This window comes from Phalangium opilio, unplaced genomic scaffold, assembly GCF_054372755.1.
Source record: "Phalangium opilio isolate 3A_F unplaced genomic scaffold, DU_Popi_V2 ptg000048l_1, whole genome shotgun sequence".
NCBI classification, from domain to species: Eukaryota; Metazoa; Arthropoda; class Arachnida; order Opiliones; family Phalangiidae; genus Phalangium; species Phalangium opilio.
In genome coordinates this window covers 908,864-931,738 of record NW_028324170.1, presented here as the reverse complement: position 1 = coordinate 931,738, position 22,875 = coordinate 908,864, and the positions used below count along the sequence as shown (strand labels likewise).

General features: G+C 33.7%; 1 protein-coding gene and 4 long non-coding RNA genes across 7 annotated transcripts in view; 3 read left to right on the top strand and 2 right to left on the bottom strand.

The window, feature by feature from the left end:
* The window catches only part of LOC149673523 (uncharacterized), a 42,503-nt gene extending 36,215 nt beyond the window's left edge, over positions 1-6,288 (top strand). For all 3 annotated transcript variants that reach the window (XM_089839099.1, XM_089839098.1, XM_089839097.1), the window contains one exon: positions 2,989-6,288. In XM_089839099.1, coding sequence (XP_089695225.1) covers positions 2,989-3,370 — 382 coding nt within the window. In that variant the 3' untranslated portion in view covers positions 3,371-6,288. The remainder of the gene's footprint in view (positions 1-2,988) is intronic.
* Positions 6,289-9,318: 3,030 nt separating this feature from the next.
* On the bottom strand, positions 9,319-11,826 carry LOC149673522 (uncharacterized). The gene is made up of 3 exons (XR_016367021.1): positions 11,596-11,826; positions 11,059-11,254; positions 9,319-10,473 (listed from the first exon to the last, which is right to left on the bottom strand). It is a non-coding gene; the product is annotated as an uncharacterized LOC149673522 (long non-coding RNA).
* A 536-nt stretch (positions 11,827-12,362) lies between these two features.
* Positions 12,363-14,836, top strand: LOC149673521 (uncharacterized). Its single transcript, XR_016367020.1, has 3 exons — positions 12,363-12,578; positions 12,926-13,121; positions 13,684-14,836. It is a non-coding gene; the product is annotated as an uncharacterized LOC149673521 (long non-coding RNA).
* A 2,992-nt stretch (positions 14,837-17,828) lies between these two features.
* On the bottom strand, positions 17,829-20,241 carry LOC149673520 (uncharacterized). The gene is made up of 3 exons (XR_016367019.1): positions 20,098-20,241; positions 19,561-19,756; positions 17,829-18,981 (listed from the first exon to the last, which is right to left on the bottom strand). It is a non-coding gene; the product is annotated as an uncharacterized LOC149673520 (long non-coding RNA).
* A 642-nt stretch (positions 20,242-20,883) lies between these two features.
* LOC149673519 (uncharacterized) lies at positions 20,884-22,374 on the top strand. The gene is made up of 3 exons (XR_016367018.1): positions 20,884-21,079; positions 21,422-21,617; positions 22,243-22,374. It is a non-coding gene; the product is annotated as an uncharacterized LOC149673519 (long non-coding RNA).
* Positions 22,375-22,875: the final 501 nt, after the last annotated feature.

Sequence of the window (22,875 nt, the reverse complement as noted above, 5' to 3'; positions counted from 1 at the left end):
TGACAGTGAGCGGCCATGTTTGGTACCGCTTTGGTTCTACGGGAAAATAGAGTGGGGGACGTCAGACTAAGGCTTCTGAGATGGCTCTATATGAAATTACTTGACTTTAAACCTTAAAGTTAAAATTTTAAAATATCTTGATTGGTTTCAAATCTCGATGAGCTAGGTCAAGTTTGGTAAGCCTAATTTTAGTACTAGGCCTAAGGAACAAAACGTACTTCGAGTGAAGAAGGTTCTAGAGCCGAAATGGTGAAAACTTTACCACTATCACATGCTCGACAAATCAACTTATATTACGTTGTATTTGCTACATGGTACAATTCCTGTTATCTCACTTCATTCTCTTATTTATACCGACGAAAGAATGTGTTTGGCTGCATCATTTGTTTATCGAATTACAGCTAACGGAGGAACATCAAACATATAGAGGAAGAACCCAAATACAATAAAAGGCATTCAGCCTCCGCGTCTATTGTCTTCCGTACATTAGATAACCGAGATATTTTATGAAAAAGATATCTTTTGTATAGTCTTTCAGCGCCTTTGTTTGCTTCAAAATCATTGTAAAACCAAGACGCTGAAAAGCTATTGCCGTAGGCTGTTGCGAGGATATATTATACCCCCCTACCGGCCCCCTTTTCGTTCCTGGGAAATGGTTCCTTATCTAGTTCGTAAGAAAATTAGGGACTTTACCTTCCTGCGTCATTCGTGAACCTAGTGCCAGTAAGGGGTTAAAGAGAGAATGAAATGGATGAACAACCATTTAATGAAACATGGAATTCATTTACAAAACGCTTCCATTTCAGAAGTTGATATGATAAACCAAAGTCTCAATGTTTGTAGTTTAAACCGATTACATTATGGCTGTATATGTCAATTCATTTCATTGTCTCTTTAAAGGAGACCTTAATTTCATTTTAGTACGCTCTTGGGTTGAGTGCGCAATTGCGACGGATACGCGATCCTTTTGTGGAGTCCCGAGGGAGTCGTAAATGAATAATCTTCGTTCCTCCTTTTCACTGTTAAGGCCATGTCCTACCTTTCCCGCTTTCGTGTCCTAAAGATATTTATACCAATAAATAGATTTCAAGGTACTTGAAGCTTTAGATACTTATAGACCCAACATAAAGTGAAATAATTAGCGAGAAGTAGAACTCGGGCGACAATCGTGTTTTCCTGATTCGTGTTATCTTACTCTCTATTATTTATATTTGTCTTTGATTTTACACGTCTTCTAAAAATAAATCAGTTTTGAGATTGAAGCTAGTACGTTATTAATATTTATGTCGAGTTTAGTTTGTTTGAAGAAAAAAGGTTTTACTAGAATTTTCTAATTTTGGTATTTGAAGTTGCTTATATTATTTATATTCCAAATTAAAGACAGAAGGAATTACGCTAATCTACTGGAGAATTCAATAGATTTATCTTGAAATCCAATTTTTTTGTATAAAATTCTAATGAATGATTGATTAAGTAACTAACTTTTAAATAAATAAGTTCGGCAAATTTTTTTTTATTTATATATATTTGAATAATTTAAAATGTGTAAACATTAATGTATTGCGTTAGAGCATCTTTACAGGGGTAACGTAGAAAAAGCATTAGGAGCTTTCAGCCTGCAAAGTGACTTCACCGCAAAAAAATTGATTTTTAGTTTTTTTTTTATTGTTTTTCCGAAATAACCGTGCATTGTGAACGATATATTGACCAAGCTTAACTGCGGAAATATTTTAATAGCACAACATACTTACTTTCAAGACCCATATCCTTCAGAAACGTTATAAAAACTCACATTTAAGATAAATAAGGGGCGGAGCTTTTCATTGAGTTGAAGTAAAGGCTATTCATCCCTGCATCTTTTAAATATATAAATTCCTGGTCTGTCTAAATGTTTGTACAGCGTTTGTGCAACCAATTGGTACGGTGTTTTTTTTCCAAACCAATTTATATGGCTTCCTATAATTTTGTTAAATTTAGAACTAGGCCTAGGCAGTCCCTTATGGTTTTAAATTGTATGAAGTGTAAGCTTGGGAAGATGGTAAAGAACATTCTATTTTAAAAAGTGGCCGTAAATATTTAGGTCGCTCGTGCAACGCAAGAACCCCCGAAGCGATTTCCCGAACTCAGGCGCTATGGCTTTCGGAATTCGCATCAATCGGGTTGCGTAGCTCGAGCTTTTCCAACAATAAAATTCTTTATGGCTATGGAGTTTTAATTCATTTTTACTCTTTATTGCAATCCCCTTTACGATCTAGGAATACGACGTGCCCTTAATTTAAAAGGCCTAGCTCGTAAAAAAAAGAAAACAAAATAGAATTTACTAGCGTATGAGCAACAAATCATGGTTATCCCGTTGGTGTAGCTGTTTTTCCAACTTCTGTTGTATACAGTATTTTTCAAAATGGTTATTGGAAAAAGTGTTTAAGTTTGAGGGAGAACATTAAAGGTATCTTTTTTGGTAATTACTCAAGCGTTGATTGTAGTAACCCCAAGTTTAAAGTATCATTAGAAAGGGACGGAGTTGGACTATTTAAAGGATGTCAATGAATTCCTTATTAAACCCAGAGTTATGATACTGCGTATTTTTGATGCAATAAGGTTTGGCTTGGATTGAATTAACGCTTTATTTATGGAAATTGGTTTACTTATTTGCGCCTTGATTGCTGTAACCCTAAGTATTTGAAGGGAAGAAGTAGGCCTAGGGCTATTACGTATTTAAGTTATTTCTTTGTAGTACTTGAAAAACCGGAGTTTATGACGTCCCGAAGTGGTAAGTATTGGGAACGCTATCGTTTTGCTAATTTGCTAGTTACTCGGGCTGTGATAGATGTAATACCAAGTAATAAGTATCGTTGAGTAGGGGCTATAATATGATCAAAGGATTTTCTCGTATTTCTTATAAAACCAGTGTTCTAATCACACTCTCTTTTGTTTCTTTCAATTGCCGAACTATATTTGGACCCGATTCTGACGTACGTCAAAACGCAGCACTCGATCAGTGACGCTGGAACTTCCACCGGGTGCTGAGCGCCCGTCTTTCTTTTCGCGCGACGATGACTCGTCATCGGACGTGACTTTGAAGCAACCGGGCGACATCGTGGAGGACTACAACTCTATGGGGACATCGTCGAAGAACCCGTGTTCTTTGAGTAGAAACAATAACAATCACGTCAAGTTCGTGACGACAACGGCGGTGCTTCACGTGTTAAGACGCTCGTCGACGGCCACGGCTTGCGGGACGGTTAAATTAGATCCAACTTTGTACGAAGTCCAAACTTCCAGTTGGCAAGAGTCCTCCGATGGTGGACCCGATGATGATTATCCCGATGAAGAATATTCCGACGATCGCGACGAGGAATACTCGAGATAACGCCCCGCCCCCTTCTTTAACCCTAAATTGGTCTCGTGTCTTTGGCCTTTTGTCTTCCTAGACGTTCCCTTTAATGAAAGACGCTCTTGGAAATCCGCTTCCATTATGTCACTTTTACCAAAGGCAAATAAAAATAATAAAAAATGAGCTAGGCGCTATAGGGGAGGTTAATGAAAGCCTATATAATATTTTAGTGTATTCCCAGTAGGGTTTACGACCTACTCCAATCAAGCCTTGATCTCTTTCTCTCTAGCTTCTTTGAAAAGAAACCAATCGGCGCTCTACTTTATTAAATATTACGTTATCTTTTTTAATTTCTCTATAGACGAAAAAAGAACTTAGGGCTCGTTTGCTCGAGGCATTGATTTGGAAATTCTCTAGAAATTATATTTTATATTTCACTTTCTACTATTTCTATTTGCCTTTTGTCAACAGTAGGAAACTTTGAACCCATAGCCATCCTCCAAATAGGCTCGGGTCAAGTGAAATACAACAAAAAGTACCCCAAGAAACAAAACTATCTTATTTCTATTTGTCGTATTTTGTTGTTGCAAACGTTAAGCTTAGATCAATCATCTGTCATGACGTCCCAGAAACCGTTTGGTCTTAATATAATTACGTCTTGCTATTGCATTGGTCTTTCTACGTCAATCGCGTTACTTACAAAGAAAACGGAATGAAATCCGTGATGTCTGAGGCAAAATCAATTACCACGAATAATTTGATGGTAAGACAAGGCTTAACCCTAACGCTAACGTGACACGAACTTAAGCCTCGAGATTATCATTATTTTTTATTATCGTTAAATATTAAATGAAGATATCCGAAAGAGAATTTATATAACTATCGAATGTTTATTTGCAACATTTGAGCATTAAGTTTCGTAGACGTTAGCCCTAACAGTCAATTTATTAAACAAATGACGTCAATTTAAGATTCTATTGGACGGTTGACATTTTACACCCTTAATAGGTCATCAGAGAGATCACAGTAAATGGAGTGGAAGCTTAAGGTTTAGAAGATGATTTAGTCAAAAATGTTTGAATTTTAGTTCCACTTTTCTCTAAGACTCTAAAAAAGCGTCCTTTGTTAAGTTTCTATTCATCTTGCTATATTTTCTTTGCCTCTACCTAAACATTCATTATACTCTTCGGAATAAGAAAAAAAAAACAAAGGTCAAAGCTGAAAGTTCAATTCTGGCACTTTAATTTTAAATGTTAGCCTCCCTTTGAATGTTATATTATTATTTTGATCAGCTGTGATAATCGGCTTATGGTTTCGCTATCGCAAATCCCATAGTAATTGAAATCTTCAAAATTAAACCAAGGCTTAGAAATTTAATATACTGTAAGCGTATGTTAATAATTGTCTTTTAAAGTTACGTAAAAATGTTCCCAGACTTGTGTATAAGGCAAAGGTAGCCGAAAGAGCTTGCCCTCAAACCTGAGCGCGGGAAATAAGAGAGAACCAGTTTAATATCTGAGAAAGGTTACCTTGAGGTCATACGTTTGTACTGAGCCAAGTTAGTCAGTTGGATGTGAACCGGATATGACGGTACTTGTTACACACGTTATTTGGTATACTTACAAGGACAATTTTACTTATGTTAGAAGCGAGTGTTTCGTTACGCGAGTGATTATCTCAGCATCTAAGAATTTTTAATGAAATGCTAAAATTCACAATGGATTCTTAGTAACCACCGATTAAGAATGTAGGACCGTTTTTAATTAAAGAAGACCAAGGTCACTAAATTGACAGGGAAATGAAAGGTTGGATGGACACACGTGTATATATATGTAAAAAAATTAACTATAGTCTTTCGGTGCAAGCCACTTAGAGACTAGATATTAACCAAAAATTGAATAACCCAAAACTGCCTCTTTCCTAAATTGTTAAATACCGTAGTTAATTAAGATTAAAAACAAACAAATTTAAATTATTTGAATTAAAAATTATACATAAATGATATATTCAAATGAATAATCGAGGGGTCAATCACTGCGATTGATTTTCTTTTAAATTAGGCGATTTTAAAAAGTTCTTTCCACGTGACCAGTAGGGCGCGGGAGGGAAGAATGCATTGCGCGTGTTTTCCCTCGCGCCATTTTATCAAGTTGAGCGACAAAAACGATTTTGTAATAACATGGATAAAATACGCGCGAACAAAAAGATTCGACTCGCTATAGGATAAGCAACTCCATATACTAAAAAGGAGACTAGTTGAAACGGCACATGGCCGCAGCTGCAAGTCCGCAACCCAACACACTGTTTTGCTACTTGTAGACGAAGCTAAGGATAAAGATCAACGGTAGGGAGTGGTAGCCACAAGCATCGTAAACTCCACTTTTTAGCATAGGGAGTTGCGCATCCTCTAGAGCTTCAAATGTTTTTTGCTCGCTCATAGTTTACCCATGATAATGCCTATTCAGGCGATGACGACTTTAAATATCTTCAACCTTGTGTATTTCTGGTTGTAAAATTAACTTCATTAGTTGTATTATTATATCGTAATTACATTAATTAAATACAATCCTAAATTGACTTATCCATAGAAATAATGCTGTAGCGTAAATGAATAATTTTCCCGGTTAAGTTAAACACGCTTAATGAAAAGAGTTTTCCAGCGTATGTTATTTACTTATGGCGATGGATTGTAAAGGTAAACATGCCCTATATCAAAATGTATTTTTACACACACAACCCACACGTAGATAAAAAACCACAAATGCGTCGTAGTTTAGTATCACTTTAAACAATCGCAACGCACTAATTTATTAACATAAATGAATAATATTAGTAAGTATATAATAGCGAGAAAGACAAAAAAAAAATCACACAATGTTTTATACGTAATTGTAAAAGTAAATACATTTTTTTCTTGGTGGAAATAAAATCGACCCTTTTTACTCCTGTTAAAAGATGACATCTCTTTATTTTCTTTTTGTTTAAGAATGTTGTTTGTTTGTTTGTTGTTTATGTACAGCAATTTTATTTGTATTCTATTATCGCGTTTTATTTGTTGTATTTTAAACGTGTTCTATTATTGTTTTTTAAATGTGTTCTATTATTTTCTTCACTTTTGAAAAGGCCAATTGGGTCGATATGGTTTCGATAGTTTTAATCAATGTTTAGATAACTGAATCTAGCTTATGATAAACGTTTGGTTTAAAAGATCGCGAGGAAATGATTAATGCCAATTAAGAGATAATTTATTTCAGAGGTGCGTGTCCAGGCCAGGTGTTTTTCGCGTCACCTTTAACCGTACGTGTGATTTAGTCCCATTTCCCCCAAAATAGTTCTCCCAAACGCTACTTATCCCAATCCCAGTTTACCCAAAATTATTCCTCCCAATGATTTTTAACCCAAATATTTATTTCTCCCAAAATTAAAATAAGTATCGTTTTACTATTCTAAATTAAAACCATATTTTATTGCCTCCAAAAAGTCTTCGGGTGTTTTAGCGCCTGTGTTCAATTGTTCTCTTAGAATATTCCGTTTGTTCTCAAGATCGCGGAACTTTTTTAGAGGTGGTCTAACAGTGAAGACGGCTCGTGGAGTCTATTTCAATTTCTTGACTTCTTCTCTTTTCATAAACTGTATGAGTTCATAGATGTTGGGATGAGGGACCTTCAACGCTTTGTTCCACTTGTTACGCGTGCCTTCACAATCATTGTTCGTTCTTGCATCCGCGTTGTCACCATGGCACCACATGAATTCTGCATGGCTGAAAGATAAACCACGGATTGCGGCGATTGTTTGTATGGCGAGAAACATACGATCATAAGTTTCGCGAGATTTATCTGGTAGCAATACAAATAGCTGAGGTAATATGTGTGTTTTATGCTGTTTTATTGTGTTTTTATGCTGTTTTTACGCTGTTTAATCTGTGTTTATGCTGTTTAATGTGTGTTTATGCTGTTTTATTCTGTTTTAAGCTGTTTAATTTGTGTTTATGCTGTTTTATTGTGTTTTTATGCTGTTTTATTCAGTTTTAAGCTATTTTATTGAATGTTTTCGCTGTTTTATTGTGTTTCTATGCTGTTTAAAGTGTGTTTATGCTGTTTAATGTGTGTCTATGATGTTTTATTGTGTTTTTATGCTGTTTTACTGTGGTTTATGTTGTTCTATACTATTTTATTGTGTTTTTATGCTGTTTTACTGTGTTTTTATGCTGTTTTACTGTGTTTTTATGCTGTTCTATGCTGTTTTATCGTGTTTTATTGTAGTTTCTGTGCGTTTTATTGTAGTTTCTGTGCGTTTTATTGCAGTTTCTGTGTGTTTTATTGTAGTTTCTGTTTGTTTTATTGTAGTTTCTGTGCGTTTCATTGTATTTTTTGTGCGTTTTATTGTAGTTTTTGTGCGTTTTATTGTAGTTTTTGTGTGTTTTATTGTAGTTTTTGTGTGTTTTTGTATTATTGTAGTTTTTGTGTGTTTTATTGTAGTTTTTGTGTGTTTTATTGTAGTTTCTGTGCGTTTTATTGTAGTTTCTGTGCGTTTTATTCTGGGGCTTTGTGTGTTTTATTGTAGTTTCTGTGCGTTTTATTGTAGTTTTTGTGTTTTATTGTAGTTTCTGTGCTAATTAAATTATTCCAAGTATTAATACTAGTGTTTATGTCGATAATGAGTTACAAATGAACTTTTCAAATTTCAAAGAAAAATACAAGAATTTGCCGCATTATGAGCCTATTCACGTCTTCTTCCCAGTGCCAAGCAGAGGGGACCGGATCGACGCCATTCAGGGATAAAAGAGGGCTTCTCATATCACACGCCGCGAGCAAGTTTCAACGAAGTTTACTTTTTTTTATATCTATATACTTTTGTTTATACTTCATAAATGTATTATAGAATAAATAAATTGTTCGTCGATTTAATGAATCTCATTTTTTATTCCTTTTCTGTCAATTAAGTTACAGCAAGCATATATAGGATTTTAAAATGCATTAATTAGATAAAAAGGATTGGGAATATGGGTTAATTATAGGTTCCCGGTAATCACTATAGCACTGTTAAAGGCAGCGCGTCGAGGGGCTATTCACTAATGAAAATTTTCATTTATTGGTGATTTTTATTCACGCTTTTAAAAAGGATAGGGATTCATTGGTGATTTAAAATAGATGGGGATTAATGGTTGCGTCTGGATTACGAATAATCATCGAGGGGCTACTCACTAAAAACTCGTTAGTTATTTTAAACGGGATTGGGATTGTGGGTAACTTAGGGCTACGGGTTGTTATTATTTTACTAGTTATGAACGAATTATTAAGCATTCACACATTTGCCGCTAGGGGAGCTGCAAACGTAGTTACGTATTTACTGACACCTAAAACATGATAAAATTCTGCTAGACATTCGTGTAAGCAATAGATAGTTCATAAATTGCCGCTAGGGGCGCTGTGTACGTAGTTACGTATTTACTGACATCTAAAACATGATAAAATTCTGCTAGACATTCGTGTAAGCAATAGATAGTTCATAAATTGCCGCTAGGGGCGCTGTATACGTAGTTACGTATTTACTGACATCTAATACATGAAGAAATTTGCCGCTAGGGGCGCTGTTATATAGGCCTAACGGTGTGTTCTCTTATTTGAATTGGCGCCCACGTCACACTTCGAAGCGCCCCCAACGACGCAATTTACTATAAAACTCGGACGCCACTTGTCCAGGTTTCTTTTCTCTCTGCGCTGGCGACCAGTCAACATCGTTCCTTGATCAGCTCTTCGTAATCCTGACTTTCGAAGGCAGTATTGGATGGAAAGCCACGTTTTACGCCGACGGTGGGACGTGACTCTAAGCTCTCCGCCATTGGATGTCCATTAGAACGTTGAAATCAACGCGAAAGGTTAAGCCTAGTACGGTATGTGTGAAAGTCTTTCAATAATCCAAAGCCATCCAGCTAGCCATTTATTATTTTATTTAATCGCAGAGTTCAAATTATTTAGGTAGAGTTAATTGTTAGTTAATTATGTTTATTTATTGAAAATTAACTACAATATGAAAAAATTTCCAGACACGAGGTCAGTTAGACAAGGCTTAGTTTAGAACATCTCAAATCAAGTACTTGGGCTCATATTAGGGGAAATTAAATTCCTTATCTATTTTAAATAATAAACCTTGACTGTTTGCAAATTAGGTCTCATTTAACGGCGCGAAAATATATTACCTAAAATGAGAAACGTATGATTTAACGGGGCCAGATTAGGTTGCACTAGGATAGGCTAAACCTTTTATAAAAATTTATCCGGGCCTGGCACTAATCTCTAAGTTTTTACTTTATGCCGTCGTTTTAATTTAAATTAGCGAGGGTATTTTAGAATTATTACGCGTAAATTATAGATTTGAGATTCTAAATTTCATTCGTGGCAGTATTTAATTATTTTAGATAATGAACTACGGTCTATTAATAAGTTAAATGGTTTAAATTAATTAGGGTTAACTGTCAATAAGTTATCATTAATTATGGAGATTAAGTCAATCTAATAATTTTAAAATGAGCCACGAACGCGAAGTTAAGGCTCGAGATTTTTAATTTATATTTACGGGAATATTTTACCTAGTTTTTTTCTTAAATTATTTTAATCTATGGTATGGTTTCCGTGAGTTACTATTTTGTTGGAACCTTGAGTAGCCGTTTAATTCTGATATGGAAATTGCTTAGTATTTAGTGCAATCCTTACATTATATTTATGGGATTATTTTACTTGGTTTTTTTCTTAAATTATTATTTTGCTAGGACCTTAAAGTAGCCTTTTAATTCTGATTGGCTTAATATTTAGTGTGATTTTTAAATTTTGTTTTTGGGAATATAGTTTTTCTTCAATAATTTACGGAAACTAAACCATAGATTAAAATGATTTTTTGTTAGGCCCCTCTAATTCTTATTAATATTTGTTATTAATATATTTTCATTTTTAGACGCGATGATGTTGTTCTTGGATGTTCTGTTGCTGGTCATTCGGAGAAGTTTCCTAGCAGATGATTTCAACCTTTGTTAGAGACGCTCATTCCAGATGACATCTTCCTTGGATTTGCGATACAAGATTTTTCAACCTGTGTTGGCCTTGCAATCATTCTCTACAAAGATGCGATGAACATCATCAAATCTAGAAAAATTCAAATTTTTATTAGAATTATATATGCAACTACTTAATTTCTTTTTACGCGTTCAAACTTTAATTTACGTCACACTTTATATTATTTTTTGTTGAAAATTTTTGTAACTACCCCATTTTTTTACTTTTTGTTCAATAAATTTTGCCTTAAACCACTTTTTTGTTTTCTTTGAAATTATTTGATTAAGAGGGAAGGTTTGAATTTTTTAGCTCTAAACAGATAGCCTAATTTTTGGGGACCCTTCTTTAAGCTTCTTTTAGCTTATATGAAAAAATAAAAAGCTCATTTTTCTAAAATGGGAAAAAATGGAAAAAATAAGCTTAAATTGTTAAAATGTAAAAAAAAGCCTAAAAAGGGGCCTAAAAATACTACCCCAAGTCCAAACCCTAAAAAATTCAAGCCATCCCTCTTATCCAAACTATTTCAAGAAAACAAATAACGTGACCCAATGTAAAATTTCTTTATTGAGAAAAAAATAATTGAGGTGTTTACAAAAATTTTCTACAAAAAGATATTTAAAGCGTTCCATAAATTAAAATTTGACCGCGTAAAATTAATAAGGGTAGGCTAGTTACCGATTAAATTTAAGAATAAAATTAAGTTAATTAGCGGAAAAACTTCACGGTCCAATCAGTTTGAAAGCCTGTGTTTCGAAAGTCCAAGAAAGATGTCATCTGGAATGAGGGTCCTTAACATCGGATGAACTTCCAAGTCTACTTGAAAACGTCTCTGAATGACCAGCAACAGCTTATCCAAGAAAATCATTCGCGTCTAAAAATTAAAATAAATTAATTACAAATATAAGGCAATGCCTAATTTTAAAATAAGTGCTACTTTAAGCCTAACAAAATAATAATTTACCAAGATAATCCCATATATTTAAATAATTAGCGAAATACTGGCGATATATTGCTAAGAATTTTTTTTAATAATCTAAGTTAAATTTCTTAAGCCTTGTTCAAATGTCTTAACCTCGTGGTCGTGGTTTATTTAATTTTAATTCAAAATTATTATTTAATAGGCTGAATTTACGTAAATAATAATAATTAACTGCCTGTTTCATTAAAACTACTTAATTTATTAAAATAATAAGCTATTTAAAAAAGGCTTACATTTGCTGCGCATTAACAAGTTTGTTCATTCCAACATGGCCTTGCTGAATCGATTCCAAAAGAACATTCAATGGCGGAAAGAGCTCTAGATTCTGGATTTATTCCTTGACGGCGAAAAAAATGGCTGATCGTCGGCGAAAGGCCTGATTTCCAAGAGCTGAGCAGGAAACGATCTTGACTCCATGATGCCTATCGAAGAAAGAAATTTCGGCCGGTTACTCAAGAACGAAGTTCTCTCCCGCAAGATTTACGCCCTCAAGCCGTTAATAGCAGACGAAACTAATTGGAGTAATACCGTTTTTCCGTTGGCCTATTCCATGGAGTAATTTTCTTGGAGCGAGAAGGAGTTTCTTTAAAATTACATAAAATTTGGTGTCTCCTGCCATATTGCTCCATATTGTCTATTTCCATGGAGTAATTTTCTTGGAGCGAGAAGGAAAGTTTCTTAAAATTACATAAAAATTTGTTTGTTTCCTGCAGTTTGCCACCATGGAGTAATATTGCAGGAAACAGACAAATTTTTATGTAATTTTAAGGAAACTTTCCTTCTCGCTCCAAGAAAATTACTCCATGGAAATAGACAATTTGGAGCAATATTACAGGAGACACCAAATTTTATGTAATTTTAAAGAAAATCCTTCTCGCTCCAAGAAAATTACTCCATGGAATAGGCCAACGGAAAAACGGTATTACTCTAATTATTGTCGTCTGCTTTTAACGGCTTGAGGGCGTAAATCTTGCGGGAGAGAACTTCGTTCTTGAGTTAACCGGCCGAAATTTCTTTCTTCGATTGGCATCGTGGAAACAAGATCGTTTCCTGCTCAGCTCTTGGAAATCAGGCCTTTCGCCGACAATCAGCCATTTTTTTTCGCCGTCAAGGAATAAATCCAGAATCTAGAGCTCTTTCCGCCATTGAATGTTCTTTTGGAATCGATTCAGCAAGGCCATGTTGGAATGAACAAACTTATTAATGCGCAGCAAATGTAAGCCTTTTTTAAATAGCTTATTATTTTAATAAATTAAGTAGTTTTAATGAAACAGGCAGTTAATTATTATTATTTACGTAAATTCAGCCTATTAAATAATAATTTTGAATTAAGATTAAATTAAATAAACCACGACCACGAGGTTAAGACATTTGAACAAGGCTTAAGAAATTTAACTTAGATTATTAAAAAAAATTCTTAGCAATATATCGCCAGTATTTCGCTAATTATTTAAATATATGGGATTATCTCGGTAAATTATTATTTTGTTAGGCTCAAAGTAGCACTTATTTTAAAATTAGGCATTGCCTTAATATTTGTAATTAATTTATTTTAATTTTTAGAAGCGAATGATTTTCTTGGATAAGCTGTTGCTGGTCATTCAGAGACGTTTTCAAGTAGACTTGGAAGATCATCCGATGTTAAGGACCCTCATTCCAGATGACATCTTTCTTGGACTTTCGAAACACAGGCCTTCAAACTGATTGGACCGTGAAGTTTTTCCGCTAATTAACTTAATTTTATTCTTAAATTTAATCGGTAACTAGCCTACCCCTTTTAATTTTACGCGGTCAAATTTTAATTTATGGAACGCTTTAAATATTTTTTTGTAGAAAATTTTTGTAAACACCTCAATTGTTTTTTTCTCAATAAAGAAATTTTACCTTGGGTCACGTTATTTGTTTTCTTGAAATAGTTTGGATAAGAGGGATGGCTTGAATTTTTTAGGGTCTGGACTTAGGGTAGTATTTTTAGGCCCCTTTGTTCCTTCTTTAAACAAAGCAAATTTTTTCCCTTTTTAAAATAATGAGCTTTTCATTTTTTCATATAAGCTAAAAGAAGCTTAAAAGAGGGTCCCCAAAAAATAGGCTATCTGTTTAGAGCTAAAAAATTCAAACCTTCCCTCTTAATCAAATAATTTCAAAGAAAACAAAAAAGTGGTTTAAGGCAAAATTTATTGAACAAAAAGTAAAAAATGGGGTGTTTACAAAAATTTTCAACAAAAAATAATATAAAGTGTGACGTAAATTAAAGTTTGAACGCGTAAAAAGAAATTAAGTAGTTGCATATATAATTCTAATAAAAATTTGAATTTTTCTAGATTTGATGATGTTCATCGCATCTTTGTAGAGAATGATTGCAAGGCCAACACAGGTTGAAAAATCTTGTATCGCAAATCCAAGGAAGATGTCATCTGGAATGAGCGTCTCTAACAAAGGTTGAAATCATCTGCTAGGAAACTTCTCCGAATGACCAGCAACAGAACATCCAAGAACAACATCATCGCGTCTAAAAATGAAAATATATTAATAACAAATATTAATAAGAATTAGAGGGGCCTAACAAAAAATCATTTTAATCTATGGTTTAGTTTCCGTAAATTATTGAAGAAAAACTATATTCCCAAAAACAAAATTTAAAAATCACACTAAATATTAAGCCAAATCAGAATTAAAGGGATACTTTAAGGTCCTAGCAAAATAATAATTTAAGAAAAAAACCAAGTAAAATAATCCCATAAATATAATGTAAGCATTGCACTAAATACTAAGCAATTTCCATATCAGAATTAAACGGCTACTCAAGGTTCCAACAAAATAATAACTCACGGAAACCATACCATAGATTAAAATAATTTAAGAAAAAAACTACGTAAAATATTCCCGTAAATATAAATTAAAAATCTCGAGCCTTAACTTCGCATTCGCGGCTCATTTTAAAATTATTAGATTGACTTAATCTCCATAATTAATGATAACTTATTGACAGTTAACCCTAATTAATTTAAACCATTTAACTTATTAAATAGACCGTATTTCATTATCTAAAATAATTAAATACTGCCACGAATGAAATTTAGAATCTCAAATCTGTAATTTACACGTAATAATTCTAAAATACCCTCGCTAATTTAAATTAAAACGACGGCATAAAGTAAAATCTTAGAGATTAGTGCCAGGCCCGGATAAATTTTTATAAAAGGTTTAGCCTATCCTAGTGCAACCTAATCTGGCCCCGTTAAATCATACGTTTCTCATTTTAGGTAATATATTTTCGCGCCGTTAAATGAGACCTAATTTGCAAACAGTCAAGGTTTATTATTTAAAATAGATAAGGAATTTAATTTCCCCTAATATGAGCCCAAGTACTTGATTTGAGATGTTCTAAACTAAGCCTTGTCTAACTGACCTCGTGTCTGTAAATTTTTTCATATTGTAGTTAATTTTCAATAAATAAACGTAATTAACTAACAATTAACTCTACCTAAATAATTTAAACTCTGCGATTAAATAAAATAATAAATGGCTAGCTGGATGGCTTTGGATTATTGAAAGACTTTCACACATACCGTACTAGGCTTAACCTTTCGCGTTGATTTCAACGTTCTAATGGACATCCAATGGCGGAGAGCTTATAGTCACGTCCCACCGTCGGCGTAAAACGTGGCTTTCCATCCAATACTGCCTTCGAAAGTCAGGATTACGAGGAGCTGATCAAGGAACGATGTTGACTGGTCGCCAGCGCAGAGAGAAAAGAAACCTGGACAAGTGGCGTCCGAGTTTTATAGTAAATTGCGTCGTTGGGGGCGCTTCGAAGTGTGACGTGGGCGCCAATTCAACTAAGAGAACACACCGTTAGGCCTATATAACAGCGCCCCTAGCGGCAAATTTCTTCATGTATTAGATGTCAGTAAATACGTAACTACGTATACAGCGCCCCTAGCGGCAATTTATGAACTATCTATTGCTTACACGAATGTCTAGCAGAATTTTATCATGTTTTAGATGTCAGTAAATACGTAACTACGTACACAGCGCCCCTAGCGGTAATTTATGAACTATCTATTGCTTACACGAACGTCTAGCAGAATTTTATCATGTTTTAGATGTCAGTAAATACGTAACTACGTACACAGCGCCCCTAGCGGCAATTTATGAACTATCTATTGCTTACACGAACGTCTAGCAGAATTTTATCATGTTTTAGATGTCAGTAAATACGTAACTACGTATACAGCGCCCCTAGCGGCAATTTATGAACTATCTATTGCTTACACGAATGTCTAGCAGAATTTTATCATGTTTTAGATGTCAGTAAATACGTAACTACGTACACAGCGCCCCTAGCGGCAATTTATGAACTATCTATTGCTTACACGAACGTCTAGCAGAATTTTATCATTTTTTAGATGTCAGTAAATACGTAACTACGTTTGCAGCTCCCCTAGTGGCAAATGTGTGATTGCTTAATAATCCGTTCATAACTAGTAAAATAGTAACAACCCGTAGCCCTAAGTTACCCACAATCCCAATCCCGTTTAAAATCTCTAACGAGTTTTTAGTGAGTAGCCCCTCGATGATTACTCGTAATCCAGACGCAACCATTAATCCCCATCCATTTTAAATCACCAATGAATCCCTATCCTTTTTAAAAGCGTGAATAAAAATCACCAATAAAAGAAAATTTTCATTAGTGAATAGCCCCTCGACGCGCTGCCTTTAACAGAGCTATAGTGATTACCGGGAACCTCTAATTAACCCATATTCCCAATCCTTTTTAATCTAATTAATGCATTTTAAGATCGTATATATGCCTGCTGTAACTTTATTGACAAGAAAAGGAATAAAAAATGAGATTCATTAAATCGACGAACAATTTATTTATTCTATAGTACATTTATGAAGTATAAACAAAGGTATATAGATATAAAAACAAAAAGTAAACTTCGTTGAAACTTGCTCGCGGCGTGTGATATGAGAAGCCCTCTTTTATCACTGAATGGCGTCGATCCCGTCCGCTCTGCTTGGCACTGGGAAGAAGAAGTGAAAAGGCTCATAATGCGGCAGATTCTTGTATTTTTCTTTGAAATTAGAAAAGTTCATTTTTAACTCTTTATCGACATAAACACTAGTATTAATACATGGAATGCTTTAATTAGCACAGAAACTACAATAAATCACAAAACCTACAATAAAACGCACAGAAACTACAATAAAACGCACAAAAAAACAATAAAACGCACAGAAACAACAATTAAACACACAAAGGATTGGGAATATGGGTTAATTAGAGGTTCCCGGTAGTCACTATAGCACTGTTAATGGCAGCGCGTCGAGGGGCTATTCACTAATGAAGATTTTCTTTTATTTGTGATTTTTATTCACGCTTTTAAAAAGGATAGGGATTCATTGGTGATTTAAAATGGATGGGGATTAATGGTTGCGTCTGGATTACGAGTAATCATCGAGGGGCTACTCACTAAAAACTCGTTAGTTATTTTAAACGGGATTGGGATTGTGGGTAACTTAGGGCTACGGGTTGTTATTATTTTACTAGTTATGAACGAATTATTAAGCATTCACACATTTGCCGCTAGGGGAGCTGCAAACGTAGTTACGTATTTACTGACATCTAAAACATGATAAAATTCTGCTAGCCGTTCGTGTAAGCAATAGATAGTTCATAAATTGCCGCTAGGGGCGCTGTATACGTAGTTACGTATTTACTGACATCTAAAACATGATAAAATTCTGCTAGACGTTCGTGTAAGCAATAGATAGTTCATAAATTGCCGCTAGGGGCGCTGTGTACGTAGTTACGTATTTACTGACATCTAAAACATGATAAAATTCTGCTAGACGTTCGTGTAAGCAATAGATAGTTCATAAATTGCCGCTAGGGGCGCTGTGTACGTAGTTACGTATTTACTGACATCTAAAACATGATAAAATTCTGCTAGACATTCGTGTAAGCAATAGATAGTTCATAAATTGCCGCTAGGGGCGCTGTATACGTAGTTACGTATTTACTGACATTTAATACATGAAGAAATTTGCCGCTAGGGGCGCTGTTATATAGGCCTAACGGTGTGTTCTCTTATTTGAAATGGCGCCCACGTCACACTTCGAAGCGCCCCCAACGACGCAATTTACTATAAAACTCGGACGCCACTTGTCCAGGTTTCTTTTCTCTCTGCGCCGGCGACCAGTCAACATCGTTCCTTGATCAGCTCCTCGTAATCCTGACTTTCGAAGGCAGTATTGGATGGAAAGCCACGTTTTACGCCGATGTTGGGACGTGACTCTGAGCTCTCCGCCATTGCATGTCCATTAGAACGTTGAAATCAACGCGAAAGGTTAAGCCTAGTACGGTATGTGTGAAAGTCTTTCAATAATCCAAAGCCATCCAGCTAGCCATTTATTATTTTATTTAATCCTAGAGTTAAAATTATTTAGGTAGAGTTAATTGTTAGTTAATTATGTTTATTTATTGAAAATTAACTACAATATGAAAAAATTTCCAGACACGAGGTCAGTTAGACAAGGCTTAATTTAGAACATCTCAAATCAAGTACTTGGGCTCATACTAGGGGAAATTAAATTCCTTATCTATTTTAAATAATAAACCTTGACTGTTTGCAAATTAGGTCTCATTTAACGGCGCAAAAATATATTACCTAAAATGAGTAACGTATGATTTAACGGGGCCAGATTAGGTTGCACTAGGATAGGCTAAACCTTTTATAAAAATTTATCCGGGCCTGGCACTAATCTCTAAGTTTTTACTATATGCCGTCGTTTTAATTTAAGTTAGCGAGGGTATTTTAGAATTATTACGCGTAAATTATAGATTTGAGATTCTAAATTTCATTCGTGGCAGTATTTAATTATTTCAGATAATGAACTACGGTCTATTTAATAAATTAAATGGTTTAAATTAATTAGGGTTAACTGTCAATAAGTTATCATTAATTATGGAGATTAAGTCAATCTAATAATTTTAAAATGAGCCACGAACGCGAAGTTAAGGCTCGAGATTTTTAATTTATATTTACGGGAATATTTTACCTAGTTTTTTTCTTAAATTATTTTAATCTATGGTATGGTTTCCGTGAGTTATTATTTTGTTGGAACCTTGAGTAGCCGTTTAATTCTGATATGGAAATTGCTTAGTATTTAGTGCAATGCTTACATTATATTTATGGGATTATTTTATTTGGTTTTTTTCTTAAATTATTATTTTGCTAGGACCTTAAAGTATCCCTTTAATTCTGATTTGGCTTAATATTTAGTGTGATTTTTAAATTTTGTTTTTGGGAATATAGTTTTTCTTCAATAATTTACGGAAACTAAACCATAGATTAAAATGATTTTTTGTTAGGCCCCTCTAATTCTTATTAATATTTGTTATTAATATATTTTCATTTTTAGACGCGATGATGTTGTTCTTGGATGTTCTGTTGCTGGTCATTCGGAGAAGTTTCCTAGCAGATGATTTCAACCTTTGTTAGAGACTCTCATTCCAGATGACATCTTCCTTGGATTTGCGATACAAGATTTTTCAACCTGTGTTGGCCTTGCAATCATTCTCTACAAAGATGCGATGAACATCATCAAATCTAGAAAAATTCAAATTTTTATTAGAATTATATATGCAACTACTTAATTTCTTTTTACGCATTCAAACTTTAATTTACGTCACACTTTATATTATTTTTTGTTGAAAATTTTTGTAAACACCCCATTTTTTACTTTTTGTTCAATAAATTTTGCCTTAAACCACTTTTTTTGTTTTCTTTGAAGTTATTTGATTAAGAGGGAAGGTTTGAATTTTTTAGCTCTAAACAGATAGCCTATTTTTTGGGGACCCTCTTTTAAGCTTCTTTTAGCTTATATGAAAAAATGAAAAGCTCATTATTTTAAAAAGGGAAAAAAATAAGCTTAAATTGTTTAAAAATGTAAAAAAAAGCCTAAAAAGGGGCCTAAAAATACTACCCCAAGTCCAGACCCTAAAAAATTCAAGCCATCCCTCTTATCCAAACTATTTCAAGAGAACAAATAACGTGACCCAAGGTAAAATTTCTTTATTGAGAAAAAAACAATTGAGGTGTTTACAAAAATTTTCTACAAAAAAATATTTAAAGCGTTCCATAAATTAAAATTTGACCGCGTAAAATTAAAAGGGGTAGGCTAGTTACCGATTAAATTTAAGAATAAAATTAAGTTAATTAGCGGAAAAACTTCACGGTCCAATCAGTTTGAAGGCCTGTGTTTCGAAAGTCCAAGAAAGATGTCATCTGGAATGAGGGTCCTTAACATCGGATGAACTTCCAAGTCTACTTGAAAACGTCTCTGAATGACCAGCAACAGCTTATCCAAGAAAATCATTCGCGTCTAAAAATTAAAATATATTAATTACAAATATTAAGGCAATGCCTAATTTTAAAATAAGTGCTACTTTAAGCCTAACAAAATAATAAATTACCGAGATAATCCCATATATTTAAATAATTAGCGAAATACTGGCGATATATTGCTAAGAATTTTTTTAATAATCTAAGTTAAATTTCTTAAGCCTTGTTCAAATGTCTTAACCTCGTGGTCGTGGTTTATTTAATTTTAATTCAAAATTATTATTTAATAGGCTGAATTTACGTAAATAATAATAATTAACTGCCTGTTTCATTAAAACTACCTAATTTATTAAAATAATAAGCAATTTAAAAAAGGCTTACATTTGCTGCGCATTAACAAGTTTGTTCATTCCAAAATGGCCTTGCTGAATCGATTCCAAAAGAACATTCAATGGCGGAAAGAGCTCTAGATTCTGGATTTATTCCTTGACGGCGAAAAAAATGGCTGATCGTCGGCGAAAGGCCTGATTTCCAAGAGCTGAGCTGGAAACGATCTTGACTCCACGATGCCAATCGAAGAAAGAAATTTCGGCCGGTTACTCAAGAACGAATTTCTCTCGCAAGATTTACGCCCTCAAGCCGTTAAAAGCAGACGACACTAATTGGAGTAGTACCGTTTTTCCGTTGGCCTATTCCATGGAGTAATTTTCTTGGAGCGAGAAGGAGTTTCTTTAAAATTACATAAAATTTGGTGTCTCCTGTAATATTGCTCCATATTGTCTATTTCCATGGAGTAATTTTCTTGGAGCGAGAAGGAAAGTTTCTTTAAAATTACATAAACATTTGTTTGTTACCTGCAGTCTGCCACCATGGAGTAATATTGCAGGAAACAGACAAATTTTTATGTAATTTTAAGGAAACTTTTCTTCTCGCTCCAAGAAAATTACTCCATGGAAATAGACAATATGGAGCAATATTACAGGAGACACCAAATTTTATGTAATTTAAAAGAAACTCCTTCTCGCTCCAAGAAAATTACTCCATGGAATAGGCCAACGGAAAAACGGTATTACTCCAATTAGTGTCGTCTGCTTTTAACGGCTTGAGGGCGTAAATCTTGCGGGAGAGAACTTCGTTCTTGAGTAACCGGTCGAAATTTCTTTCTTCGATTGGCATCGTGGAGTCAAGATCGTTTCCTGCTCAGCTCTTGGAAATCAGGCCTTTCGCCGACGATCAGCCATTTTTTTTTCGCCGTCAAGGAATAAATCCAGAATCTAGAGCTCTTTCCGCCATTGAATGTTCTTTTGGAATCGATTCAGCAAGGCGATGTTGGAATGAACAAACTTGTTAATGCGCAGCAAATGTAAGCGTTTTTTAAATAGCTTATTATTTTAAAAAATTAGGTAGTTTTAATGAAACAGGCAGTTAATTATTATTATTTACTTAAATTCAGCCTATTAAATAATAATTTTGAATTAAAATTAAATAAACCACGACCACGAGGTCAAGACATTTGAACAAGGCTCAAGAAATTTAACTTAGATTATTAAAAAAAATTCTTAGCAATATATCGCCAGTATTTCGCTAATTATTTAAATATATGGGATTATCTCGGTAAATTATTATTTTGTTAGGCTTAAAGTAGCACTTATTTTAAAATTAGGCATTGCCTTAATATTTGTAATTAATTTATTTTAATTTTTAGACGCGAATGATTTTCTTGGATAAGCTGTTGCTGGTCATTCAGAGACGTTTTCAAGTAGACTTGGAAGTTCATCCGATGTTAAGGACCCTCATTCCAGATGACATCTTTCTTGGACTTTCGAAACACAGGCCTTCAAACTGATTGGACCGTGAAGTTTTTCCGCTAATTAACTTAATTTTATTCTTAAATTTAATCGGTAACTAGCCTACCCCTTTTAATTTTACGCGGTCAAATTTTAATTTATGGAACGCTTTAAATATTTTTTTGTAGAAAATTTTTGTAAACACCTCGGTTGTTTTTTTCTCAATAAAGATATTTTACCTTGGGTCACGTTATTTGTTTTATTGAATTTGTTTTATTGAAATAGTTTGGATAAGAGGGATGGCTTGAATTTTTTAGGGTCTGGACTTAGGGTAGTATTTTTAGGCTCCTTTTTAGGCTTTTTTTTACTTTCTTAGGCTCCTTTTTAGGCTTTTTTTTACTTTCTTAAACAATTTAAGCTTATTTTTTTCCTTTTTAAAATAATGAGCTTTTCATGTTTTCATATAAGCTAAAAGAAGCTTAAAAGAGGGTCCCCCAAAAATAGGCTATCTGTTTAGAGCTAAAAAATTCAAACCTTTCCTCTTAATCAAATAATTTCAAAGAAAACAAAAAAAGTGGTTCAAGGCAAAATTTATTGAACAAAAAGTAAAAAAATGGGGTGTTTACAAAAATCTTCAACAAAAAATAATATAAAGTGTGACGTAAATTAAAGTTTGAACGCGTAAAAAGAAATTAAGTAGTTGCATATATAATTCTAATAAAAATTTGAATTTTTCTAGATTTGATGATGTTCATCGCATCTTTGTAGAGAATGATTGCAAGGCCAACACAGGTTGAAAAATCTTGTATCGCAAATCCAAGGAAGATTTCATCTGGAATGAGCGTCTCTAACAAAGGTTGAAATCATCTGCTAGGAAACTTCTCCGAATGACCAGCAACAGAACATCGAAGAACATCGAAGAACATCATGGCGTCTAAAAATGAAAATATATTAATAATAAATATTAATAAGAATTAAAGGGGCCTAACGAAAAAATCATTTTAATCTATGGTTTTGTTTCCGTAAATTATTGAAGAAAAACTATATTCCCAAAAACAAATTTAAAATCACACTAAATATTAAGCCAAATCAGAATTGAAGGGCTACTTTAAGGTCCTAGCAAAATAATAATTTAAGAAAAAAACCAAGTAAAATAATCCCATAAATATAATGTAAGCATTGCACTAAATACTAAGCAATTTCCATATCAGAATTAAATGGCTACTCAAGGTTCCAACAAAATAATAACTCACGGAAACCATACCATAGATTAAAATAATTTAAGAAAAAAACTAGGTAAAATATTCCCGTAAATATAAATTAAAAATCTCGAGCCTTAACTTCGCGTTCGTGGCTCATTTTAAAATTATTA